Genomic DNA, 18,937 nt, shown 5'->3' with positions numbered 1-18,937 from the left:
TGAACTTCGTACGTGTGTCCTGTTATTCAAGTACTTAACAACATCGTGTGGTTGAAAGGGGGCCGAAATATCAATAAACCCCTACTGTTTCTAGCGGACGTGGTACATTATGTCCACTCCACTGATATCGTGGAATCATTTCATCTCGAGAAAAGCGCATTAAATGGCTCCGGTTACGTCAAAATTTTAATCCCTATATTAAATTTAGCAAAAACGTTTTACAGATACGTTTAATACCCTTTCAATTAGGTTCTTAGAGACTGGAAACCATGCGAGCGCTGAGAGCACTGGAAAAGTAATTAAGAGAGTATATTCCCGGGGGAAATATAAAGCAAAAAAGGGTTAGATAATGGATTTTGAATCAAAACAAAACGAAAAAAAAGTATCGAGAATGAGTGTTTTTAAGGTCTCGGTATTAAAATATCATTAAGCTAATTACAGAGGTCTACAGAATTTTTACAACACAGTTCGAATACTTTCCAAATGGAAAAGATTTCAAGAAGTCCCAATACGGACTTTTCAATATGTTCTTTCTTTTATTTTTTCTTCGCATTTATTTCAGCTTCAGAGAAAAAAAAATAGAACAACAGTAGCCCAGAGAAACACGTGGAAATTTGTTATAAGACTTGTTTCTCATAATTCAGACTTACCAGTACTTAGAACGCCTTCGAATAGCACGTTTTGGGAGAGAAAAAAAAGTCTTGGACTAAATTTCGGTATATCCATGCTTGTATTGATCCTAAGTATAACTCTGTTATTGTCTATTTCTTTCTAGTAGACTCTTAATCAAACGTTAAGATGTATGTTCGAAAAGTAAGTTCCATGTCTTCAGAAATAACGATCAAAATGAGCTAATACATTTAATACGTGATCTAAATGTATCAAAATAAGAAAATTGGAAGGAAAAACGTTCTAAGCACCTAAACTGACAATCGCAGCAAATATATAACTAAAAAATGAGGTAGGAGGAAGTCGTTGAACATCATGCAGCATGCACTTCGATGCCCCAAAAAAATTATGATGTTTTATCGCGGTCAATTTTCAGTATAGCTTCAAGTCTAACAGTCATGCTGTTGTACTGTCGTAAAACACATCGTTTATTAAAATTCTTCGTGAAAACGGCTGATTGATGTCCAAATGTGTCTTCTTAATACTCTTGGATTCTTCGAGACCATTCAGATCTGACTTGCTCTTTTAGGTAAGCACCTAAATTCTATAACGCTTCATGTACCAATATGACTGTTTCAAAATTAAAATTTTTGGTATTCAACTTTATCAAATTTCAATTTCAACTTGATATTCATATCAAATTGAGACTTTAGTTAACTTTCTAGGGAGTTGTTAATTAGCTTCTAGATATCTTGAGGATTTGCCAAAACTTTTTAGGCTAGTCGACGGTTAGCACTTGAATGTCAATCCCATAATCTCAAATTCTGTTTCTTTTATTTGTTTTCCATGTTAAAGATTTGGATCTTCAGCTCACCATATAATCTAATTTCTATTTTATAATAAATTAGTTATATAAACCACGCTCAATCTATTTCGTTATTCGAAACACGTCAATAAGATCTCAGAAAATAAAATTCCGGTATTTTTCAATTGTCTCAGCTGCTTTCCGGCTAATAAATTAAACAGGTGCACTGTTTTCCAACTGTGAAAAGTTATTTCTCCATCTTTGCAAATTCACATTTGCGGAAAGGGAAGATTACTTTGTGAACTTTTCACTACAAACAAGTATACAGTTGAGGTATAACTTCAAACTTTCTTCCATCTGGAAAGTGTGAAAATCGTTTTAAAACTGATTTGGGAAATATTTACGATGTTGCGGAATTGCTAGTATGATAAATTTTATGGAAAGTTAGATCATATCTATTATCTGGATTGTAAGGTTTATCAAAATGAAAATTGAGTTTAGAGTGTTTTCTAAAATGGAAAATTTATGTAGAATGATCAAAACATTGTTCTTTTCTTTGAAATATATATTGGACAAACAAATAGATCGTTAAAAAAAGAATAATTTTAACACATTTTGCTTTTTGACAGCTTTAATTTTTTGACGCTGAACTCAAGAATTCACAATTATATTCAGGCAATTTTGTGTGAAGAAAATTATTATTTAAATAAATTATGTCGAACAATTTACTCGATTGCTTATGGCCGGATGATTGTGAACGTTGATAACGTGATTTGCGTGTACGTTATATATGGCATAAACCATAAAACTAACATTTATAGAAAGTTTTTACTGTTGTTATAATGAAAGCATTGCGATCCAGAAGTTTATTATTTGTATAATTAAATTCTCATAAAACCTTATATATCGTAATGGCATGCATGCAAAACACATTTCTAGACACGTCACCATAAGCAACATGCCATCAAACAACCAGATATTGTTAAAATTATATTGTGTTCGAACGGTGAGAATATTGGGTTCATTTGAACGTGTGATACTGTTTCACGGATAAGATCTAAAATGTTAGTGTTTCATGGGTTTCATATAAACTCGGGATAAAAAAAAATCGACTCAGGTGATACCCCAGCAATCGCAACTCATTAGGAAGTAGCTTCAAAATAAAATAACTTAACTACCCTCTTTATCTTTGTTTACAATAGTGCTAATTAGGGGTAACTGACCCTTATACAAGGCTAACTACCGGATCCACCAGTGGATACGTATCCCCTTTAACAACAAACAAGAGTTTTTACATGGAAATAGATGTGATGAAGCTACTCAAGCAGTCACCCTATTGCAACAAGACCAGAGTCAGCAAGGAGGGGTCAGTGCGCTGAGTATGAGTCATTCTGCTGTTTCCAGCGTATAAAATCCTTATCAAGAGACTGGTAACTTTTCTCGAAGGCGCGGTCGAAGGAAATGGTGCACGTTCCAGAGAGATGACCGATTCAATCGAGCCCTCGCTGGTGTTCAAATCCACCAAGGGCGCAGAGAAACGCGAGGAGTGACTGTGAGTGACTGAACAGTCAGAAGAAGATTCAAAGTAGCTAATCTAGAGCTAAAAAAATGCCTTAAATTGATCCCAGTGCACCGATGAGCCCATCCACGATTTGACAGAGAACACGTTCATTGAACTGACGAACGATGAAGCTCCGTCTTCCTCTCAGTTGGTGGTAACTTCATTTATTTATAGGATGTCGAAATTGCCGCTATGGATTGGCCTTTAACTTAAATCCTATGAAGCAATCTTGCACCAGTCACGAAATCGGACGTCAAAATGGCGCACACTGAAGAATGGGATAACATCGAACAAGATCAAGTAAAGAACTTTATTCGATCGATGAATAAGTGATTGGTAAATATATAAAGCAATGATAGGACTGTAATGACAGCAAAGACAATTATTATGACAAAGGAAAATGCCCAAATGCTGCTCAAAATAACGTATACAGAAAAACAAATGCGCAAATAAAACCAGTGCTGAAGAAAGAAAAAACGGTGATCTTAATACGAATAAAAAACCAAAAATACGATTACTAGGACATATTTGGAGACCTAAACAGAAAACTGGGGTAGAGGGCAAGTTGGTTAGATGAGGTGGAGATGGATTTAATAAGATGACAAATGTAATGAATACGCATAAATTGAGAGGACCGGTAAACGTGTACGAAGTCGAGGAATGAACTTTATCTGAAAACTATTCCTCATTGCAGAGGATTGAATTGAGAATTATGATGAGGAAATCTTGTATCTAGTGATGAATTTTATTACATCGATAGTTTCGAGACGGTCAATCATGCGCCGATGATACATATGAAAACAGATTGTTACACGAGGGTGACATGTATGAAGTTGACTGAGTTTAACTATGAACAGAACACGTTAATATTACATCGAGATCTTTTAAGTAAATATAAGAGTTTTCAAAATAAATGTACATCTCGAACTCTACCGAAGAAACATGATAAAATGAATCGATACTCATTGAGAGCTGATTTGAAATGCATCTAATAATAAGTTTGGTTTGGTTAATTTAAAATCTACTGTATATGGTAATGAATGTCTTTTCTACGGCTCGGAGCAAATGAATAAAAAGATTTAATCCAGCGAAATAAAACGACTAACTAAATTCTAAAGCTTTCGCACACCATGCTGGGAACTAATTATACTAAACAAACGTATTGTAAAGTGGCCGTCAGATGGTTGTGCGGCTGTTAACTAATGAACACAAGATTAATGACTTCTGCATAGCTCCTTGTTACTGCGGCGACATAAGCCAGAAAGAAATGCATTTTACTAGTCTGACTGACTTAGGTAGTTGCATTGTATTCATAGTTCAACCACGTACAGGGTATATAACTTTAAGCGATTATTTCAAAGAACGGCGACTGCTACTAATCCATTTCTTGAGCTATATTTCAGTCTTTGGTTGAGAAATTCCATATAGTTTTAATACAAAATGTAAGGATCGGGATTAACATGATTTACAGAGACTAAATCTTCTTGGTTCTGTATATCGTGCTGTTTGGGAGTATTAGTTTCTGATTAATTGAAACAGCATACCAAAAATACGATATTCCCAGTTTATTTTTCCTCGCATTGTTTCTCAAACATTTGATAAGCTTATCTCACAAAAAAAGTAATATCCCACTAGAAAGAACTATGAATATCAAGGTTCAAAATGTTCACTAACATGTTAAATAAAACTATCTTTTAGCTTTTCAGTTAATTTTCACATAATACCCTTCACATGAAACCAAAAAGGGAAATCTAATAATGTAAATCATCCCTATCCGTCGATTCCGGAGTATTCCTTTAAGGTACTGCCGGACACTCCATTGGTGATGCTCCATCTGGCTGAAATCATATCACATTCAATTAACTGAGCTTTAGTGCTTTCTAGAACTGGATATAAATTTGTCCAAGCTGGAATGACATCATTTTGGAGTAATTCCAAGTAATGATCGCTGTTAAACTTGCCCGCAATTGAAATGGAATCAATTATATGGTTCCCAACAATCCCTGCTCAAACATTAACCTTTTGAGGATGCTCTTCTCTCATCTAGTTGACAATTTTGCCGATTACCAGAACCGTTAAGTGAACATTATACTCATCAGAAAACATAACGTCTTTTAATTGGTTAATACTATTATCAACCATCTCCATCATGAGGGGTATTAACAAGAATTATTGGTTGCTAGTTTTTTTTTTGGAAAAACCATGTATTATGAAAAAATTGTTTCGATTTTGTATCGTTTATGACTCTCTATCTGACAAACTAATTAGTTTGAAATAGAATGGTACTGAAGTGAGTACATTAGCTTGGTTGGCAAGTGACAAAGCATTTATTAAAACCCATTAACCTAACTATTACTTTTCTTATTGAAACGTTTTCTTCTTTTCTTTGATGCTTCTCCGAATTCGTTTTTGTTTTATTTTCTTTGGTGTCTCGCAAACATACTGAAATCTCATCTTCCTGGGTAACGTCTCTCGATGTCAGGTACATCCTGGTGAAATCTTTTATCTTGTTCTTCACTGTAGGCACTTCAGGAAAATATTCCCATCCTCCTCCTTTGATTTCTTCAATTGATTCAAGAAAAGACGAAAGTTTTTTTAAGTAGGAACCAGTGAAAACTCCTCCTTTCAACTTTGCTTCAGACAATTTCGGAAACTTGGATCATGTATATCTAAAACAATCTCCATTTCTATGCATTGATTTTACACATTGTTTAATTGACCCCAGTTTAACATACAGAATTAATATTGGAAACGCCAGAAGTCATACCGTGTCTTGGTGACCAGTCAATTGTTGTCCAGTGTAGCTCTTGGGCAATACTATCCCACAAACATAGAAAACAACCTGATTGTTGACCTAACAACATTGTCAGTATTTCCAAATCTCCACAAACCATCCATTGCTGTTCTTGATATTTGATTTCACAAGAATTGTCATTGGAGTTTTTTTCCATATGAACTGCAAAGATATTTCCATTATGCTGCAAGATTGCTTTGAGACTAGTTTTCGTGAGACAACAAACATCATCACAATAAACCAGATTGCCTTCTATAATTAAATATAGTGTAAATTCTCTCTCTCGATGCCTGTACCAGGAAAATGAGATCCCAACTGATAAGCGTTGTTTTTACCTATCAATTGAGCTGCTTCTTTTGAAAGACCCTCTGACTAGGTTATTGAGAAAAAGTTGAGGTTCCTTGTCAACTGAATAATCTGAGCTAGATTCGTTCTGTGGAGCAAACATTTCTGAGTCTTCTGCATCTGTTAGGATGTCATATAAATTAGGAGGTGAGTGCGTAACTGGTATTTTAGAGCTATGGAAGACTGGACGAATAAAGAATAAAACACAAAATTTCAACCAAAGTTTTGTACTCGCAGTTTCGTGTAATTATTTCAGAGCAATTTTTCCTTTCTCTAATTTGCGCGAAAACTTCTTTGCAAAGAATAATTAGTTTGATTACGAAATTTGATATCATTTAATGGAAATTTCCGCTCAATTAATAAAATCGTGAAAGTGAATGAAAAGAAATTCCGCGTTAGGGATTTACGAAAACATATCAAATATAATGTTGGTGATAAAAAAAAAAGTTTGTTGATCTCAACACATATGTCGTGTCACAATAAAACAAGGAAAAGAAACATTAACAGTCTACCGTCGTCGTTTCCCAAAATGTATATCGCTCCTTTGTGGTAACACTAGAAGTGAAGGAACTTGATTGACGCATTGGGCTACCAACAGCTGCTGTGGGTCAGCCTGAATGGTCTACGACCGCATGAACGTCACTTCTGCAATGTAGGAATTTTATATATAATGAAATTTCAAGTGGATGATTCAAAAGAAAACACTTTATTGAAAATTCTTTAAAATCTAAAAGTTTTGGTGTAAATTTGAACACGATTGGTCATTAAGAATCATTTGAATTATAAATACTGGTAATGCCTAACTTGACAAAATATATTATAAACGTATATTTATAATCGATACACTTTTACAAGCGTTTAAACCAATTGTGGAAGCATTTTTTCCATTCCGATTGAGGTACATCCAAAACATTTGAACTTATCAACCGCTTCTGCAGGTGTAGAAAACCGTGACCTCGTAGTTTATTTTATTTTTGATCTGCCGAAATATGAAGAAAGCATTTAGTGTCAAACAAGGACTCTACGGCTGTTGATCCATCAATTCGATGATTTGAATGTTCAAAAGCGTTTTTGTTTGAACTGATGTGTAATAATTCGTCAAATTTAAATTATAAACTATTCAAAAATATTTCATTGCAGCAATGGAAATATAAGAAAATAAAATCTTGTGGTTACCAAAATTTCCTATAATATATTCAGATTTTTAGTCATTTATTTATAACAAACACTTTAGAGAGTTTTCCTGGTAGAGTTTGTTCAAAAATTTCAAGCAAATAGTTTTTTTATTATAAGTTTTCAGTATTGTAACTTTAATTTGTAACTGCTTGGTTAGAAAAATGGTTGTGTTAAGAGAACTACATAAAATATGAGGGTCGTCCATAAAATAAGGTTCCCCAGGAGCTGCGGATACTAGAAACGCTGTTGGGCCATACTTGGGTTTAGTTTGGCTCCCTTGGAAGATGGAGCTTCTATTTGATTGTCACGCGATCGAATTACGCTCTTTGAGTCGTTTTTGGTGTGTGAAAAACGTTCCTCCAAAGAACATTTACTGTCAACTGTGTGAGATTTATGAGGAAAAGTGTATAAATAATATGAAAGGGCAACCACCATGTTTCAAGAACATCATACGACGAATGGATAAGGGTATGTCTTCTAAAAGAAGTGGCAATTCATTTCTTGAAAAGTTTATATATCTTTCTTCATTAACTGACTCGTCGAAAAAAAATTATTTGTCCGGCTAGAATCCAAACATTTACAGTCCAAAGACCATGATGTAGGATCTTCTACATTTAACGGAGATTAGTTTCGGACCAATAGTGCATATTATGGACATTCACTTTACCATTACTATACGTTTGTTCAAACTCATCAAAAAACCGTCCTTGGTACGGTTTCCACCGAACTGTTATCCTTAAAGGAATGGTTCTGTTTTGTATTCCAACCGACTTTTCCGGGACGGTGTCTTCAATACTTCATTGATAACAAGTACTGTGATAGTTGGAGATTTTTTTCACTTATATTTCACGCTTTGAATGACTGGAAATCAATACTAGACGTTTGAGGAAAAATTCTCGGGACAGTAAAAAGATATCAACATTAAACAATTCACTTGCTACAAAGAAATTGTTTTTGGCTGGGACATACATAGTTTATTAATTTACTATTTTGTTTATTACACTTCGTACTTTTCTAATCATTAAATATATGTCGTATATCTATCTAAATATGAATATAATTTAATTTTTTAAGTTCGACCTTGTACTATTTACAATTTTCTATTTGCAATGTCCAGACGAAATGATTTACGTCGAACGTTGCCTCTAAAGTCTCTAACACGGTTCGTGTACAATTACTACAAAAACTATTGTGCAAAATCGTAAAAACTGTGTCGTAACTTTTAATCGGTGTCTTCTGCAGGCTCTTCTGGAAATTAAACCTTTTTAAGTCGAACATTTTTCTACATCCTGTCATAAATAAAAGGGTACTCAGAGAAGGCGAGGTGATAACAATTTTTTTTGTCAACGTTGAAGAGTTTTACGACGATTTTTTTGACACAGTGATAAAACACGAACGTAATACTTTTATAGATACCTACGCGAACAAATTAAATAGAAGGTGCCTTCTTTAATTAGGCTAAGAAATTAGGGTCGGGTTCATTTAAATTCTGCGTAGATGTGACGAAATTTATGACAAAACATTCGCGAACCAGTCGTTAGGTTACTAAAATATGCAAGACTGCTCTACCTTGACAAGTTTTTAAATAATTCGACCTTAAAAGTGCAAACGGAAGATTTTTCCATGTATTAGTTATTTTTTAAACCGTTAGTTTCAGTTAATATTTTTCAATTTCATACAGTGAGATTCTTAAATAACGTCCAGAGTTTTTGAATAGTTATTTGTGTGATCTCGATTATAAGATACCAATTATTTTATTTTGTCATATTTGTGAGGTTACACGAGGTTTGTCTGAAACGTTTTCCACCTCAATCTGAAGATGATGAAAATGTCAGCAAGTTTTTACGCTTACTTTATATTTGACAAATGTAAAAGTTTTGTTTTTGAAGAGCTAATTTAAAGAAGTTCTGACTTTTTTTAAGAGACTTGCAGTCTTAGCCCCACACTATTCAATGTCATCATGGATAGAATCAGAAAAAACCATCGAAGTCGAAGAATTCGTTAGAGATAGGAGACATTGTGCGGGAAGAATGCAAGCAGACCGGCGAGCAAAATAAGCAGAAAAACAGAAACCAAACAAATGGAGAGCTAGAGCTTTAGCTCGGTGTCCTAAGAAGATTTAAGGATGTGTGAGCTGGTACATTGTCTTGATGAAACAACACTTTCTTCTTAGCCAAATGCGGCCGATTTTTGCTTGATTTTTTTCGCTCACACGTTGGAAAAAGTTCGCATAATACTCTCCGTTGATAGTTTTTTTCTTTTTCAACATAGTCAATGAAATTATCCCACGCGCATCCCAAAAAACCGACGCTATGACCTTGCTTGCAGATCTTTGCCTCCTTTGGAGCAGGTTCTCCCTTTTCATGAACCCAAATTCTCAAAGCAAACATCTTCATGACGCTGTTTTTGTTCCATTATGAGCCAAACGCGGTTTCCATCTTTGTCATATCCAAATTTTCAGTTAATATGCGATGTATCGCACTTACTATGTCTGTTAACTTCCAATCGACGATCACTCATCATCGCTTATGGATTTTCTTCAGCAACTGTGGAGTTGTCATCTCATTTGGTCGACCACTGCGATGCTGGTCTTCGCAAATCGTAGGGTCTCGCTTAAAATCTGCTACCCAGCATTTTACTTTTGATAAAGAAGAAGTCTTTCATACATTAGAATCAAGTCCCGACAAAAAGTTATATCTCGGTAAATAAATGTGTTTCCTACATCTTGCTAGTATTGAAATTATTCGAAAGTGCAAATTATTATTATGTTGGCGCAGAAAAGTTATTTTCAAGAATATCAAATCAGAGTTTTTTCGTAACTAAGTTTTAATTATCGTAAAAACCTTATTTGAATGGATAGAACACGTGTGAAGGGCAGCAAATATAAGTACCCAGAACTTTTTGAAACATCCGATGATTGGTCCTTTTATCTCTATTATTTAGTTTTTTTTTCTCCTGTAAAACTACAAGTTTTTCTCGATGTCTCATTTGATACGATTGTAGCTATAGTAAAAACAATCCCATTGTAAATAGGACACCCGGTACATAATTTTTATCATATTTATGAATATAAATTATATCTCAATAATTACCAAAATCTAGCGTCTGGTGGCGAAGCTATAAAGAAAATAAATACAGAATTTTTAACGAGTTTTTTTTTCAGTACATTGGACAAAGAGCTCCTTCTATTTACAAAAACTCGTGTAAAATATTAGGAGATATAAGAGGAATGGAAACTTTTGAACATTTGGATTTTGCGAACCATGAAATAAGACGATCAGAAGATAACTAAGGAAACAGAAAAGCAGTGTAAAAAGTGAACCATTGGGGAGTACAAAATATACATCCTAGACGATTTGTCGTCGATTTCGTGAATGTCTCTGGAGGACAGTAGCGTACATTTCAAAATTGGAACAGTTCTTTTTTGAAAAGTGACCGTTTCTTCTTTCAAGAGGTCATAAAATATGAAAAACGGTGTATTACAAACAAAAAATAATTGTGTACGACGTTATTTGTCCACTTTATACGAACGCATGTTTATACATGTTGTAACTTGTACAGGGATTACATTACGATATCTGTATAACTCGGACTGAACAGGATATGAATAAAATTATTTCAGCCTTAGACTATACAGTTTCATTTAGGGCGAAAAACATCGAAAAGGACTAACGTACAAAACGATCTTACACAAATATGTGCGATGCCATATTCCCTGTGTTCAAAATAATCTTAAATCGTTTTTATGGTTCAGAAATAAATTATTTAGCTTTAGTCTGAATAAATGTCTTTTCGATAAACATATTTTAATAATAAAGCTACTTATCTTTTGGAAAATGTCAAATATTTGACAACAGCGTATCTAATTTGGTATTTTCGAAAGAATATAACTTTTTCTGCACTGAATAAAGGATAATTTCTTTGTAGCCTCACGCCACTGCTTATAAGCAATTTTAAGAATACTGAAACGTTCAATATGGAATAGACAGTAGCTAATTCTCCCTTTTCATCAGACTTTCATCTGAGTCGATTATGAACTTCAAAGGAAAAGTGCTGAAAATACTGAAAGTAATGTTTCGACAGTAGGAATTACGAAGCATAGCAGCAGGGATTTGTTACAGGTTGCTAGTAATATATCTTCAGAAACTGAAAATCTTTCAATGATTTTTCAAATTAATATATCGGATTTTCCTGGGATTAAAACATTAATTATGTTCATGTCATGGTTTTTGATGTCTATTGGATTAAGCATTTCACACAAAACCATCATTATTGCCAAATATAAAATATAATATGACACTTTACACAGCATTGTACAATTATCTTTATGTTAATTGTTAGAGATGTTATTTCCAGTTTTAGTTTCTGTTTAGCTCTAGTTTTGTTTTAAAAGACGAATTTGAATTTTTGAAATATTTATCTGGCGCAGTCAGTAGGATTCGCAAAGTCGTAAAAATACAGTAAATTCGCTTTTGTCGTTAAACAGTTAAATTCCGAGATTTTTTGATCTTTCTTTCAAGATTATTTTGGTTTTACTTCATCCATTAACTTTGAGATTAAGTCTTTTTTTCTGTTAATGTCAGTAAGCTTTAGAATATCAGATAACACTTAAATTCACACTTGTCTCCCAAACTTCTCTTACATTTTTTGTCTATTTTAGTTTACCTGATTTTGTTTGATAATCTTCACCTGAATTTTTTCACATTTCTTGCCCAAAGTTCATCATTTTTCAATCTTCTTTTGGCTCCTCTAATTAGTTCAATGATTTCTTGATCTTGAGGTCCTTCTTGTACTTGTTTTAATTCTAATATTTGCCGTTGAACGTTATTTTCAAGGTTTTCATTCTTTTCATACTTGTTATTAGAACTATTACCATTTTTATCTTGTATGTAATCATCAATCTTATCAGAAACATCGTCCTCATTGCCATAACTTGCTGTATACATTTCTTTATCATATGTTTTAACTTCTTCCTGTTCCTCATATTTCTGATTATTATTGTTGTCTTCTCTTACAAGCTTCCGTTACTTCACCAAACAAAAATTCGCCTTTTAAAACATCAGCACCTGTAATATTTTCATTATTAGATGCCGTTAAAATGTAAAGATTTTCTGAATTTGGATGCGCCACTTCCAGAACTGGTACAGAATCGGTCTCATCTTCAATAAAATTTGATTGTCGAGTCTCAACTTGTCAACTTGAGGCCGGATTTTCATCTGAAAAACAAGTTAGGCTTTCTCTCAACTACACGTTCGGGATTGTTAAATAATAAACTTAAATCTCATCTTTTTATGATTCTCTTTGGATTCTTCCACAAATAATATCTGTAGCATCTTTTTCCCTCTGGCTACATTGAGATTTTCAATACACCATTCATTCCAGAAACTAATAACTAATACACTTTCAGGAATTTTATAAACCTCCCAAAACTACCTTGACAATTTCACAAACAAACTAAAGGCTGTTATGAACAGCTCATAAATACGAAAAAACTTTGTGATATTACACTATTGCACTATAATCAAGGTTTGCAACCGCTTTTTTTGAGTTGTTATTGTGTGACCCATCAAAACCATTCACTCAGGATGCACTAAGAGTAAAACTAATTTTATAAAAATATGAAAATATAATATTTTGAGGCAATATATTGCTTTGAACGTGGTTCGGTGTTTTTAATCAAAATTGTAATAAATCAAAATGTCAAAATTTTGAGATGTTACTGTTTTGCACTGGGACAGCGAATTGAAACCCATTGAGAAGATTAATTACAAAATACTAACCATTTCGACAATTATTCCATTCACATTACTACATATCGAAAAGAAGTTTTAGTTTCTGTCTAGTTCTTGTAGTAAAAACACCTTTTGGTAATTAATTAAAAGAAATGGAAATATTAAATCAAACAATCCGCCAGTGGCGTAGAATTCAGTTAAGAATGAACCCCCCTTGACTCAGTTTTACTCTTTGGATAAATAGAGGATACTACAACTTTCGTACTTTGAAATAAAACACTTTGTATCCCAGAAAATACCAATTTTGAGTAATTTTAATCATATCTTACAGTTATCAATAAATCACCTTGTACATTATTATTAATTAAATTGTTAAATTTTTTTGAGCTGTAACCATACATCTCCGTCTTTTCTCAAAATTAGCTCCGATGAAACGAATTTAAATCCTTTTTTGGTTCTATCGCTTAAAGTGACTTCATAATCTTTGATGAGCGTAGCTATACCTAATTTGCTTTGCAAAAGACCGAAACGTTTTCCTGTAAAAGAACGTTCTAAATTAACAACCAAAATCACTTTGATTTCCGTTTATACGATTTATATTGTGTACTTACCTACACAAATCCTAGGCCCTTCTCCAAACGGCAGATTGGCGACAAAAGGTCTGTTCAAACTATTTTCGTAAGTCCATCTCTCAGGATCAAATTGTAATGGATTGGGGTAATATTCTGGATCTCTTTGTATACCCATATTAGTAACCATAACGTACGTACCTTTTTCTATAGTATAACCGGTATCAAGTATTTCGTAATCTTCTCTACAGCGTCTTAGAACGATTGGAAAAATCGGATATATCCTAAGGGTTTCTGTGAATAAAATTGAAAAACAACAAGATTAAATTAATTTCCTTGATACTATTCATTATATTTTATCTTTCGAACAAAATTCTCTAGTTGTTTGATATGGAATTTGATTCTGATTGAGCCGGACACTCAGCAATTCAGCAATTGTATCCAGATCCTATGAAACACAAATAATGAAAACTCGATGTGTTTTCTCAAGAATTCTTATCGAACACCCCGAAGAGATGCGCAGTTTAACAATGCGTGGAGTGGTCTTACCCTTTCACATTTGCATCTTGGACATCGAGCATCTTGTATTATGCCGTGAGTTGCTTTGAAGTATACCAGTGTCCAGTAATCAACTCGATGATCAGCTTTGGTTGATTTGGATTAGATTGTTCTTTAGTAAATTGGATGAAGCACTGGAGAAAGTTTTGGTGTATAATTTGCTGGTAGTTTCCACCTACCTGTTCAAAATATTGCCTCAAGATCTTCTATCTATTAAACTTTCAATAAAATAGATTCCCAAGGGAACCACTTAATTGTTCGATATAGTTTTGTACCAGATATTAACCACCAATACATTGGTTAGTGTTTGATACTGTACTTTTAGTTTATTAAAGATTATAGAGTTTCTAAAATTGGATATTTCTTCATACTCACCATCAATGCAATGTTCTAAATATTTCATTTCCATTATGGCATCGTAAGTCATCTTGTTGTCGTGTTTAGCTAGAACAATGTTGATTTCGTTTCTCAATTTAGTTTGACAATCTGGATTTTTTGCTAACTCGTACAAAGCGAAAGTTTGCGTGCTGGAAGAAGTTTCGAATCCAGCACAAAAAAATAGAAACAGATGAGAAGATAACTGATTCATATCGAGCGGCTCTATTCTACTTTTTCCAGTAAAATCTTTCAAATCTTCATTCTTTTCAGTTAATCTCATGAAAGTATTCATTAAATCGTTTCTGTTTACACCATTCTGTTTTCTGTATTTGTAAATATTCGTAAACATATCCACCACGTACTTTTCGGTGCTTTTAGGAAATATTCTAAATTTAAACGCTTGCAAAATGTGTCTTGGTATTGCTACAACTATAGTGTTTCTAAATAAACTCCATTGGTAGTCGAAAAATTTACGACTATGGTACAAAATATCTTCATTTTCTTTTTTTAGGGTATTCGTATCTATGCCGAAAGCACATGCTGATATAATATCTGTCGTGAAACGAGTCAGGACATTCTTTATATCTACAGGTTCTTGGGTTTCTGCATATTTATCTAAACACTGAAAAGTAAATTTAACAATTAGGACACGTTCCAGGAGCTAAAGGCCGCTTGACATAATGTAATTCAACGTGCAAAACGTAATATTTCTTGATAAGAAGCATGCGCAGATGGAGTTCAACTGGATCGATTATTTTTGCAAGATCTCGTACTCGCAATATTAAATGCAACATTTACTGTTCATCAGGCTCCAGAAGCAAAGCAGCTGCAGGTATTTTTAGTGTCAGTGATCCACTCACCACTTTGTTATTTCCATTTTAGAACAAGTCACAAAACATCAAATAAAATTTGAGGCTAGGAGTTTGTTTACTTGACGTACACGTCGTCTTGCACTATATGAAGCGGTCTGTATACAAATTAAGTGAAAGTTTACTAATGGGGCCATTGATTATTAAACATTTTATTTTAAAAAATATTCATCACGTACCATAAGAAAAGGATCCACCATTTTCTGCATGGTTAGATACATATTCCTCATCTTAGACGAAGTGAAAATCGATGGTGTTTGAGTTCTCAAAACTTTCCAAGCTTTATCCTCCATATTAAACAAATGTCCTGACAGGATATCGTCTTCGGGGTTTATATACATCCCATGATTAACAAAATAATGAGCGTCACTGATGACAATTTTTTTTATTATATCTGGATCTACTGGAATGTAGAATGGCGAATGTAAATAGTACATACCGCCGTGCCGTTCACCTCTTTTTTTTAGATTTGAATAAGCATCTGCGAAAACTTCACCGAACGTCTCTTTTCCTTGATAGATTTTCAAAGTATTTCCAAAAGGTGGTATTATTGGTGTAATATAAGGAATACCTCGCCGTTTCCAATATTGAAATGATTCATAATAAAACCATGTCAAGTAGATTAATATAACTGATATTATAAATATCAAAAAAGTAGTAACATATGAAATATCATCCATTTTCAATACCTAAAAATGAAATTAAAATAAATTCATTACAATTTTTCTCTTAGATAACTCTAAGACAATATTCAGGCTTTTCAACAGTCTACCAAATGCAGCTCTGGGCATGAGCTGAGGAGTATTCTAAACAAACCCAACGGATACTCTATGTTACAAAGCTAATTTTCTCTCTAGTTAAAGAAATAACTTATCACACTTTTCTAAAATATCTCCTCCAGACTTTCCATTGGAGATTTCCAACATACAACATCTCATACTTGATCGACAAACATCCACATGGAGTAACATCAACTTATCTTTTACCAAATACTGCAAACTATTCCTCTAATACAATCTCTACACGATCTTTTCCCGTAGAACTAACTGAAAATTCCTCCTTGGTCTTTCATATTAGCATTATTGGTATTTATACATACAAAGACATCTAATAACATATCAAGATAGGGTTCAAGCAAACTGATTGATAGACGATGTAAATCTAATGGATTATCTAAGAATATTGAAAATAAAAGTGAAATTAAACAATAAAAGTATAAATGAGAAAGTGAATATTTAAAAAATAATCACCTGTTTATTATAATAAAGCACAAACTGTTTATTTGAACTCTGTTTAAGTGTAAAGTGTTAATTTATTTCTTTTGTCATCGATACTGCTCATTCTACAAACAAATACAGTAAACTAACTTGTTTTTAATTAAATACATACAATAAATAAATTCTTATCTCTCAAAAACCATGTCAATCGAAGATATTTGTTAGCTTCGTAAAGTATATGCAGTAAATGCATTAAAGTGATACAAAATACGAGGGTTGTTACTTGAGATAAACAAAAAAAAACAAATATTTATAATTTGATATGGATTTATTGCTTTTCAAAATATTCTCTATTAAGGTCAATACACTTTTGCATGAGTTTTAACCAATTGAGTTACCTCTAATTCGATTCCAATTGAGTTACCTCCAAAAAAAGTGATTTGAATGCTTCAACCGCTACTTCAGATTTAGAAAAACGTTAACCACGCAGTTTATTTTGATCTGCGGTAATAACAGGAAATAATTGGATGCCACACGCCGAATGACCCATCAATTCGATGATTGGCTCTTCAAAAACGGTTTTGTTTGTTTGTTCCCTAAACACTTCTGGCAAACAAATGCTTGTGTACCATTCATAATTGACCAGTCTACGTTTCCCTAATGGAACGGTGGCGATATGTCTAGTTATTCCGAAAAAACATCCGACCATTTGTCTCGTCTTGGAAGACCCGTACAGTCGATTGTTGTTTTGAAACATCTCGATTGAATTTTTCAGCATTTCTTTGCAACAATCGACACGAGCTTTTTCAAGCGATTGAAAGTCATACGGTATCCACGCGAAAAAATCTATTTGACAGCCAAATGTTGGTGTAATATTGAATGTATTCAATGTACTCAGAAAACCAGCGAAACACGGTGGCCCGAGACGGTCCTTCATAACCAAAAGTCTAAGCTAAAGCTAAGATATTAATTGCTTTTGTGCGTACACTAATGAAAAAAATTTGTATCTAAATTAAAGTTCCTATTTTAGTCCTCCAATTTAATATTTGTAGAAATTATACAAGGTTGAATTTTAAGTGAATATTTTTTTCGAAATAACACTATAAAAATTCATAGTTTATGCACTTATGGAATGGAATCCTTGCAATGCAAGAGAATCCAAAGGAAACTATTGGGTATACCATAAGATTTAAACTTTTGAAACAAAATTCCGATATCAAAAGATAACGCAAAAAAATTTGAAAAAGTTATTACTGAACAAAAATTTAGGAAACTTTAAAAATATTGGAGATTACATTGTACAAAAACTAAAAGAATGAAATGGACAACCACCATTTGCTCAGATTCAATAATTTGCTTTCGTATTGTCTCATATAATTATGTTGATAATAAATTTATAACGAGTCCTATCAATTTAAATTTCTCCCAAAAACTGATTAATTCACTTTTGCTTATTTTTCATAATTGTTATTATTGATAATTATTGTATCCAAGTAGTATCAAATGACCCCAATCATACTTGTTGACTTGATTGTGACTATGATATAACAATTTCTTATTCTGGGAAACATTGTATATTGTTTGGGGTCAAATTCGAATGCAGATAGACAAGTTTCCTTTTATTTTCAATATTTTCAACATGATATTTATTTTTTTCTATTTTAAGGTTGAAAAGGTCTCTTTTTACATGCTTACTAGCGATGTATCAAAACAATTTGTTCAATAAATAGCTTCATAAAATTGCTATATTAGAAATTAATAATTTCAGTTAAGCTTGGTTTGAAAAAATATTAAATTTATTGAAAATATTAGATGAAGTATTTAATTGTTCACTATAAACTGATATCCTTTCAACTTTACAACAATAGACAAATTTATAGAGTATCTAGTAACCAATTGAAGCCCAAATTATTTAAAAAAATCTTTCAGGACCCGTATAAAAGACCATCCTCTGTTGACGATGCTAATATGTAATTTGCAAATCCCCTTTTTTGTACTTTGTGTACCGTTACACGTTTTACAATAATCCCGTTCACTGGGAAGTGTATGATGATAGCTTGAGAAAATACGAAACCCAAAAAGTTTGATTTGGGATATTGCAAAGCTGTAGTCGTGCTTTATTTTCACTTTCTTTGCATGCACAAATGATGCTATATTCTCCCTCCTAAATAATGTCTACTCTAGCCTCAACAGCCATCACCCCACTGCAACAACTTCTTGTGATTTTTCTAAGGTTTTCGATTGGGTTGATTATAATATTTTGATTAAAAAATTGCAATATTACCTTACATTACCTTACCAAAAGAAGTCAGCTAGTAAGAGTT

At 33.1% G+C, this 18,937-nt stretch overlaps 2 protein-coding genes across 5 annotated transcripts in view; one reads left to right on the top strand and one right to left on the bottom strand.

The window, feature by feature from the left end:
• LOC130449337 (uncharacterized protein CG43867) overlaps window positions 1-18,937 on the top strand; it is a 297,480-nt gene that overhangs the window by 132,933 nt on the left and 145,610 nt on the right. The gene's annotated exons all lie outside the window — the stretch shown is intronic.
• LOC130449341 (cytochrome P450 6a2-like) lies at window positions 13,309-16,884 on the bottom strand. Its single transcript, XM_056787106.1, has 5 exons — window positions 16,647-16,884; window positions 15,576-16,085; window positions 14,525-15,149; window positions 13,634-13,885; window positions 13,309-13,558 (listed from the first exon to the last, which is right to left on the bottom strand). Exons 2-5 carry the CDS (start codon window positions 16,074-16,076, stop codon window positions 13,395-13,397), a joined length of 1,542 nt encoding a protein of 513 aa, XP_056643084.1. The 5' UTR covers window positions 16,077-16,085; window positions 16,647-16,884; the 3' UTR covers window positions 13,309-13,394.

The sequence above is a fragment of the Diorhabda sublineata genome, chromosome 10, assembly GCF_026230105.1.
Source record: "Diorhabda sublineata isolate icDioSubl1.1 chromosome 10, icDioSubl1.1, whole genome shotgun sequence".
Classification (NCBI taxonomy): domain Eukaryota; kingdom Metazoa; phylum Arthropoda; class Insecta; order Coleoptera; family Chrysomelidae; genus Diorhabda; species Diorhabda sublineata.
This window is presented reverse-complemented; position numbering and strand designations above follow the sequence as displayed.

Coding starts and splice junctions, on each gene's coding strand:
- LOC130449341 (XM_056787106.1), bottom strand. CDS start 16,076: ATGGATGATATTTCATATGTTACTACTTTTTTGATATTTATAATATCA. Junction 15,150..15,575: donor TGGTGGATCCTTTTCTTATG/GTACGTGATGAA, acceptor TTTACTTTTCAG/TGTTTAGATAAATATGCAGA. Junction 13,886..14,524: donor TTTAGAACATTGCATTGATG/GTGAGTATGAAG, acceptor TTTTATTCACAG/AAACCCTTAGGATATATCCG.